The sequence below is a fragment of the Stegostoma tigrinum genome, chromosome 14 (genome assembly GCF_030684315.1).
Source record: "Stegostoma tigrinum isolate sSteTig4 chromosome 14, sSteTig4.hap1, whole genome shotgun sequence".
Classification (NCBI taxonomy): domain Eukaryota; kingdom Metazoa; phylum Chordata; class Chondrichthyes; order Orectolobiformes; family Stegostomatidae; genus Stegostoma; species Stegostoma tigrinum.
Genome location: NC_081367.1, coordinates 60,063,621 through 60,073,096, shown reverse-complemented (window position 1 = coordinate 60,073,096; position 9,476 = coordinate 60,063,621). Strand labels below are relative to the sequence as shown.

The 9,476-nt window shown below is 42.9% G+C and overlaps 1 protein-coding gene across 1 annotated transcript; it reads right to left on the bottom strand.

The window, feature by feature from the left end:
• Nucleotides 1–280: 280 nt before the first annotated feature.
• On the bottom strand, nucleotides 281–9,147 carry LOC125457600 (extracellular calcium-sensing receptor-like). The gene is made up of 5 exons (XM_048542042.2): nucleotides 8,878–9,147; nucleotides 5,108–5,926; nucleotides 3,822–4,049; nucleotides 1,274–1,397; nucleotides 281–1,188 (listed from the first exon to the last, which is right to left on the bottom strand). Exons 1-5 carry the CDS (start codon nucleotides 9,130–9,132, stop codon nucleotides 281–283), a joined length of 2,334 nt encoding a protein of 777 aa, XP_048397999.1. The 5' UTR covers nucleotides 9,133–9,147.
• Between the last annotated feature and the right edge of the window lie 329 nt (nucleotides 9,148–9,476).

Here is a 9,476-nt window from a genome sequence, read left to right as displayed (position 1 = left end):
TTGGACAAATGTAACAGATTTGCATTAAATTTAATTTTAAAAATCACAACATAGAAACCAGCTGAACAAGCCGTAAACTGCTCTCTCGATGAGATGAAAGTGAAATCAATCACTTCCTAATAACGGGCTGCAACAGGATGATACCTCAATTTGCATAGATGCGATCGTATTTGCACTTATGCATATTCAAATTGTCAAATTGACAAAAGACAGTTTTGCAAAGATAGATTTAATAAGCAGTAATAACGTCTACACTGAATGAACGATAACAACTTCAGCGTCACCGTGAAGGCCCTTTGCCCATCACGTTTTTCTTTGTGTTATTCTCCGGTTTCAGTAAGATAATATAACATTTCGGAGCAAAAATGCAGACAAGCAAACCAAAGCTTGACGCCCAAATAGCAAACACTTCGACAGCCACTGTGTATTTTCCTGGAGAGCTGACATAAACCGGAATAAAAGTGATCCAAACAGCACAGAAGATCAGCATACTGAAAGTTATATACTTCGCGTCATTGAAATTATCAGGAAGTTTCCGGGAAAGAAAAGCCAGCAGGAAGCACACTGTGGATAGAAGACCAATATAGCTGGACACAAAATAAAAAGCTTTTAAAGAGCCCACATCACATTCCAAAATTATGATATCTCTGTAATAGGTCATGTTTTTCACTGGATAGGGAGGTGATACAATGAGCCAGATCGTGCAAATTAACCCTTGAAGAAATGTAAGGCCAAACACTCCTAACCGTTGCTGCATCGGGCCAAACCAGTTCATTATGTTGTTGTTGGGAACAGTTGCTTTAAAAGCGATCACAACAAGAATAGTTCTCCCCAAAATACAGGAAATACACAGAACAAACACAATTCCAAACGCAGTCCGCCGCAACATGCAGGACCATCCGGTCGGTTTCCCAATGAAGGTGAGTGAGCACAGGAAGCAAAGCGTTAGCGCAAAGAGAAGTAGGAAACTCAGTTCCGAATTGTTCGCTCGAACGATCGGAGTTTCCCGATGCTGGAAAAAGACAGCAGCTGCACCCAGTGCAAGGCACACTCCCACTAAAGCAAGGGCCACTAAGACGCAGCCGAGAACCTCTTGGAAGGAAAGAAATTCAATCTTTTTGGGAACACATTGGTCTTTTTGCTGATTAGACCAGTATTCCAAAGGACACTTGATACAATCAGCGGCATCTGAAAGAAAGGAAGAATTTTATTAAATACAACTTTGATTAAAGCCACAGGATAATATCGTATTCAGCACTATGTTTGTACATACCCGTGGTATTGCTAATCTCACCATCGGCGCACTCTGCGCAATCGAAACAACATATTGGCTGACCTTTCCTGCTGACCTTTCTTGTTCCAGGAGGACAAGGCAATGAACAATGGGCATGTGGAATCTAAAACAAAGGAAATGGTATGGATTCCATTCAACCATATTCAATGTTATAATTCATGACAACTGACAAAAGTATTCGCAGCTGATCGGTGCTGTGGCAGTATGTGGATATTTTGGCATAGCCGTTCCGTGGAACACACACTACAGAAAACGACTGTTCGGCCCATCAGTTTCATGTTGGTAGGTATAATGGACAAGTCTCTTCCCGCCTTACCTTCTTTCCCCAATAGTTCAGCAACGGGGTGTTCCGGACAGTTTAGTTATCCCTAAACCTCCACCGGCATCCTCACTGACTCAGTAAAATTCAGACCTATATTTCAAACGTATCTCAGGAACAAAAATTTTGCAGGATATTACATCAACGCATGGTCATTCTTTCATTCTATTCGATTACACACAAGACTGCGTATCATTGTTCTTCACTGGTGCCGGGGTGCTGATCTAACAGGGGATCGGCTAGCTCATTTATCACGAGTGTCAGTTCATTTTCCGCTTCCAGCTGAGGTAGCCTTACAGGACACTCCTTCTCAACCTCTCCCCTCCCCTCTGTTTAAATCACCAGCTCTCTAATGAGAGAGCTGGATGAACACAACACGCCAAGCAGCGTCTTCGGAGCACAAAAGCTGACGTTTCGGCTTAGTCTAGGCCTGAAACGTCAGTTTTGTGCTCCTGAGATGCTGCTTGGCCTGCTGTGTTCATCCAGCTCCATACTGTGTCATCTCGGATTCTCCAGCATCTGCGGTTCCCATTATCTCTGATACAATTTTAACCTCACTGTGAAGCCTCTTCTAGGGATGCCTAACCTGAAGAAGTTACCCTACTCCCTCTGGACAAACCTCAGGGGATCTTTCTCCCACTGTAATAACAAAGTGTGGAGCTGGATGAACACAGCAGGTCAAGCAGCATCTTAGGAGCACAAAAACTGACGTTGTGGGTCCAGACCCTTCATTATCTCTCTCCCACTGTAGCTCTCTTGTAATCTCTTCGGCATTGAAACTGCTCGCCCATGTCCTGAAGCAAACCAGGTACCACAGCCACATCACCTTCCTCCGCACCTGCCTACAGAACCAGGTCCTCCCCAATTGACTACAGTCCATATTCAAACCTTCCCAATTTGCCCCCAACTTTGACAATATCTACATCCAAAACATTCAGACCCTTCAGAAATGTTTCTCCCTGTGACTCCTGGAACACACACTTGCAGCTATGCACCGGCATCTCCAGGCACTGCAATCCAACCGACCCCAGCTCAAAGCCTCCCTCTCCCAGACCTGCAAAGACCTCTCCTGTTTTTTTTATTCTTCATAGGATACACAACCTGAACTCGCAATTCCACTCAACTTTATTGGACACTGAAAACCGTAAGTACAGTAAACTCACTGGTCTCTGCCACCTAAAATGGGAGGCTTTCTTTTCTGATGAAGGGACTAGGCCCGAAACATCAGCTTTTGAGCTCATAGGATGCTGCTTGGCCTGCTGTGTTCATCCAGCTCTATATTGTGTTATCACGGATTCTCCAGCATCTGCAGTTCCCATTATCTCTAATGAGAGAGCTGTCCTATGTTCCGGTAGGACTATGACCTTTAATCAAACTTTCTTTTTCTGAATGATGATCAATTTTGTATGCTACTGTTTCATTAATTGACCAACATACATGTTCTAGAAAGTGAAATATTGGTAAGTTATCACGTCTCAGCGATCCCTAATGTTCACTTAGTTGGGTGTCCCAAACTGGGAGAAAATGCTCAAGAAACAAGAATGTGCTTTAAAGATTGTTTAAACAATCTAGCTTGCTTGGAATCAGCAGGATTTGGCATCATTTTGCGCCCATATATGCAAAATCGTATTTCCTCTCTCTCACCACAAATGTGGAGTATTTATGGAAAGCCTGTGTTTTTTTTTATTTCAGCCATGAATTCAGTCAGGGCCACAGCAGAGAGAGCCAATTCACTGAGAAATGCTGTCAGATTCTCGATTTTCTGGGCGCAACAGCAACTTGCATTTATATAGAACCTCAAAGTGATAAACCATCTCGAGGCACTTACAATGCAAAAGGAGAAAAGGTTTGAGGAGCTCGTCCAGAAATTTTCAGAAGGCTGAATTAGAACAGAGCTAAAAATGGACTTGAACAATTGATTGGATGCCGTATGTTTGAATCATGCAGATAAAATAAGATTGTTTTTAAGTTCTACAAAAATAACTGTGGGAAGAAAGAAACGATTTGAAAACAGACGACTGCCCTCTGAATGCGCCCAGAAAACTATCTATTTTTGTTCAATGACACCATATAAGATGGGCACTAAATTCCAGTTATGCCAGAGAAGCCCACAGAGTCAAAGCATTAATAAAATCACACCAGCAATTGTCCTTCATTTTGAAAACCCCAAACCCACTTCTTCCCTGAGAAAAGCTATAAGGATCATACCTTATTTCCAATATTGCTCCACATGATCTCGCCGAGATTCAAGAGAAGCCGATGTTCTAAAGGCGTTGAACCATCATAATAACCAATGTTTGCTATTTCAAGTGCACCCTCCAAATTGTTTTGCAAGTTTATTACTTCGTACTTAGGGATCGGATCACCATTTTTATCAAAATGCACGATTTCTCCAGTTTGAGTTGTGAAATTTACTCTGTAGAGGTAATGGAGTAGCTACAGAGAAATAATACAAGGTGTGTAAGTTTTATTTGTTCCTGCATGGGAATTTGGCATCACTGGCATGTTCACATTTTTCAGCCAGCCCTAATGGGCCTTGGTTTGCCAACTCAGTTAACAGTCGGTCTTTTGGTCTGGAGTCACTGATCTGGTCAGACCGGCTAAGGATGGCAGATTTCCTTCTCTAACAGAAATGAGTCGACCAAATGTGTTTTTAACCACAACTACAATATTTTCATAGTGAACAAAAAAAAACCCAAAGAACTGCGGGTGCTGGAAATTAGAATCAAAAACTGAAATTGCTGCAAAACCTCAGCAGACAATGGTTCTGAAGAAGGATCAGTGCACCCGATTCATTAACTCTACTTTCTCTCCACAGATGTTGCCAGATCTGCTGAGCAATTTCAGTTTTCATCAATGTTTTCACACTTATCATTAGATTAGCTTTTAATTCCAGGTTTATGAATTGATTCAAACCCATGTCCCTAAAGCTTAGTTAGGCCTTTGAATAAATAGACCAATGTTATTGCCCTTACCATCGCTCCCATTTTCAAGTCTCTTGACTATAAACATAGACAATATATAAATTCAATTTAAGATAACAAAGTGTGAAGCTGGATGAACACAAGCAGCACCTCAGGAGCACAAACGCTGACGTTTTGGCCTAGACCCTTCATCAGATATAGCTCTGCTGAAGGGTCTAGGCCCGAAACGTCCAGTTCCCTCTCCCCATCCCCCTCTCTGATGAAGGGTCCAGGCCCGAAACGTCAGCTTTTGTGCTCCTGAGATGCTGCTTGGCCTGCTGTGTTCATCCAGCTTCATACTTTGTTATCTTGGATTCTCCAGCATCTGCAGTTCCCATTATTTCTGATAGAAATTCAATTTAATTCGTGTTTTTATAGGTCACGAATGGCAGGTCAGCGCCATGAAATTTGCCTTTTGATTGTTTGTTTACTTATACTGGAAATAATCATCCCTTCAGATTTACAGTGTAGTATCTCTGTCCTTTTAACTCAAAAGGATCGAGTTAAAATGAATTGTGCGCGCTTTCCTACCTGCCACGGTTCAAAGCTTGAAATGTGAGCACATGTATTATTCATAAATGGGCCAATGCCTTCTTCACAGGACAGCATATCGTCAAGTGCATGAGCGACAGCATATACTGCTTTGTACACATGGTAGGAACTTCCGTCCATTATCGCTGGAAGGAAGGCATTTTCCAACCCATCCAGCTGTTCCATTCCTGTGCACTGCCGCATTGGAAATACAACATTACTCTGCTTTGTCAAACTGCACGTGAATACGTTCTCCCAAAACTTCTTCACCAAAGTGCTCCCACCAAATTTAGAGGGATGCACTTTAAGGAGAAAGTCTTTGAGTCTGGGTATCTCCGTCCTCGGGGTCGCTACGCCGATCGTCCCAACCAGAAATTTTGCATTTTCTTCAGGCGGGAGTAATTGCTCCGTAACCCATCCTTCACTCCCAATCCACTGTATGCCTGTCACGTTTTGACGCGAAATTTCCTGAAGTAAAATTCGCATATCTCCAGTATCAACAAAAGCTACCACGACTTTGGTGGTGGCCTGTTTGATCACCCGCACGATTTTGCTGATTTTCTCCGGGGGGTCGGTCCTGTAAAATGACTCAGAGTACGCAATGCAAACCCCGGCTTTACGGACCTGTTCGACGAATTCTTGCATTCCAAAATTACCGTAATCGATGTTACTTCTAATTGTGCCAATCCATGTCCAACCGAATGTTTTCACTAATTCAGCGAGAAGTTTGGATTGATAGATATCGTTTGGTATTGTTCTAAAAAACGTGGGGTATTCTTGCTTATCGCTGAGACAGGAGCATGTAGAGTAGTAGCTAACCTGTGCAAAGTAAATGACACGAAAAATGAATAGGTTTTAATGCTGTGTTCTGGGAATGTGTTCATTGAGCCTCGACTTAATTATGTACATATAGACAACCTGGGTTATTGCAAGCTTCCCGGCACAGTGCAAATTGCCACTATTTGTAATATTAAGATGTTCATACAATAGGAATTTATGAGATCATCCTTGTCTAAGAATGATAATTTTTCACTGCTCGTCACTGCGACTACATTGGGCGAAACTGCCAATGACATCACAGGATGATACAGCCCTTAAGCAGGTCGTTCACCCCATCCATCCCCTGCGACTCTTTGACTGAGTTGTGGAAGTAGGCCCGCTCCCGTTTCAAATATGCATTCAATTGATTTTTGAAACTGCTATTTAACCTGTTTCTCAGACCTCATCTTAATTCACTACAGCTTTCTGTAAGAAAAAGAAACAATTCTTTATATGTTTCTCGTCCTCTGGTGATCCACCTTTGGGTGTCCAGCCCCTTCTCACCGGAAGGTTTATCCAATTTACTCTCTAGACATTCTCTTGTTAATCTGTTCTGCTCTCAGAATAGCCCCACAGTCTCTATTCTAGCCACGTCATTAAAGCGATATTCCCTGGCGTCCCCTCCAAATAGCCCTCAATACCTTTAAACTGTCAGGCTCAGAATTGAACAGAATCATCTAGCTGGGTCCTAAGCAGCATTTTGTAAATGTTTTTGCTTAACTTGACAAACCAACAGGAAGCTGAGGTGCAAGTTATAATCGTTTATTTGAGCGACGGCAACAACAGTCAGGCTTAACAGTATCAGGCTAAACTCTGCAAAAAAATCTGCAGTTCTCAGCTGTTTTGTACCCTATTCATGCACCATACTCTGAGTCTGATCAGTTCCGCTCACCAGATTTCCCAATGTTGGCTTACTCATTTCTCATCCATCACCCGTTGTTTGTATTTACATTTATCAATGCTGATTGCGTGGTCTAGCTGTTCTGTCCTTGTCCCTTGTCTGTACACCTTTTAATTCTGCCCACAATTTTCCTTCGTTACGAAAAATAATTTCTACCTGAAAGTACCCTTCTCTAACACTTTCAATTAACATAGAGCTTAACGTCCTTGCTTTTTATTTCACAATATTAGTGTTAGATTCCTCCTATAATGAACCATTCCCCGTCAGTTTTAAAACAGCGTCTGAACTTTCCAGCTGCGTCGAAGATTTGGATATGTAAGCGTATTCATTCTGCAAACTTCGAAATTGTCTCCTGATGACAAGTGAAGTTTTTTAATTGTAGATTACAAACAGCAGTGACGACAATACCAACACAAAGGACGATGCTGTAAACACTTACCAGTCTGAACAGCAACCACTTAACCATGACTCCCGGCTTTCTGTTTTTTAGCCAAGACTACATCAAAGTAACTGCCTTCTTCTTGATCAATTGGCATAAATTTTGGGTCATCAGAATCCAATCGCTCACGTACTCTGCTCTACGGAGAATAATCCCTGCGTACCTCATCTTTCTTAGTAATTGTAATTCGCCCTCGATATCAGACCAGAAAAGCTAATGTGTAGAGCCTAGAGTAGTGTAGAACACTAAACTATGGAATTCCCGCAGGGCAGTTAGAGGTCATTGGGCCCATCGAGTCAGCACCGACTCTTCGAAGAGGATCCAAACCAGGCTGACCACCCCACCCTATCCCTATAACATCGCACCTACAAGGGCTAATCCAACTAACCCGCACATTCCTGGACACCTTGGACAATTCAGCATAGCCAATCATTGTAAGCTACCTTGTCTAGCAGCCATCTCAGCCTGTCCCGCCAGGGTCTAGGCCCGAAACGTCAGCCTTCCTGCTCCCCTGATGCTGCTTGGCCTGCTGTGTTCATGCAGCTCTACACCTTGTTATCTCGGATTGTCCAGCATCTGCAGTTCCTATTATCTCCGCCACATTGAAATGCGTTTAGATTTACACGTTTAGATTTTCTTCATTCTTCCTACCGAATTCCACGGCTTTACACTTCACTCTACTCTGTACTCAATGTCATCCTTCCTGGGAATTTCCATTTCACAAGTCCATGGACCTCATTCTGTAGCTGAACGACGTGCTCGCATTCAAACACCTGAGCTTCGTTTCCCTTGCAAACATTGAAACCGTGTTCTAAAAATGACAGTGACCCTAACACTCAGAGATAGTAAGAACTGGTCTCAATGTGGACTTTACCAGTTTCAAAATCGCCCCACTCCCGGCCTCATCCCATGACCAACCCTCCCTCTCACCCCAGCTGCTTGACCTGACCCAACCCGCCCGTCTTGTCTCCTGCCGACCTGCCCCCGACCTCACTGACCAATCCCACCACTGCCTACCTGCAATCACCTACCACCATTCCACCTACCTTCCCTAGCACAGACCTTCCTCTGTTTATTTCTGAGCTCCCTTCCCCCTCCCCCATTTCTGAATTAGGATCCCGACCCGAAAAGTTAACCTTCCTGCTCCTCTGATGCTGTCTGGCCTGCTGTGCACCTCCAACTCCACACTGTGTTATCAGTGACCCTAACCCCGATCGTTGAGGGATGACACTGCACATTTCCAGTCAGTCAGTCTGACGCTCAATCACTACAGACTGCTTTCAATCTTTTCGGTACTCTCTTGTCCTTTTAAACCCACGATGTTCAAATTTCTCAATCACATTTGTGTCCCTTTATCAAACGATTTTTGCAAGTCCAGATATACAGCTTCAAGTGCATTACGGTCCCCAGCCCTGCCCAGTGCGGCGAGAGAAATTGTTTTTGTCCTATAGCTTTACACTTGGTGCCCATAGAAATTCATGGAGGACGTTAAATGACCCAGCATTAACATGCTCTGTAACTAGTGTTTTGCTTTGTTGTTTGTTTGACTGTTGCAAAGTGAATGAAAATACGCAACCCAATAAAAAGGCAGTCAGACATACGACGCGTTACCATGGGAATTCCAAAAGGGCCGATTGTCCTTGCAACCACGATTGAAGACGTGGAGATATCACAGCCAACAATGGCTGCTACATTGGAAGCTTCACATTCAGTGAAGTCCATTCGTTCTTCTTCACTGGTGACCAGAGCGAGCGCAGCCTTGGACGCAACCGCGGAGGACGAGCAGTCATCGTAGATTTTATATCCCAAAGTGGTATTCGGAAGCAAGTTTTTATTCCGATTTATTTCTTCAATAGCAAATATCATGGTCAGCACCAAGCGAAAGCTTGATAAGTGAAAACTGCACAATACAGAGAAGGTGTGAACATTAAAGCGGGCATTGCAGAACATTATCAATACAGAATATTTTCATTCTTGTAGAAAAACATTCTAGCAAAAAAAATCGCAAATAGCGGACCCTTCTAATTCTTTTAACAACAATTTTCTCTGAGATTATAGATAATATCTGAAACACCATTCAAGGGGAATTGAAATTCTAATGAATTGGGTGATACATGTAACGTTGGATGAAACAAAGGTACCTGAAAAAGTGCTGTAATAAAAATGCCACTGGTTACACTTGTTACGTCATAGTTATTTTTGACTATCTT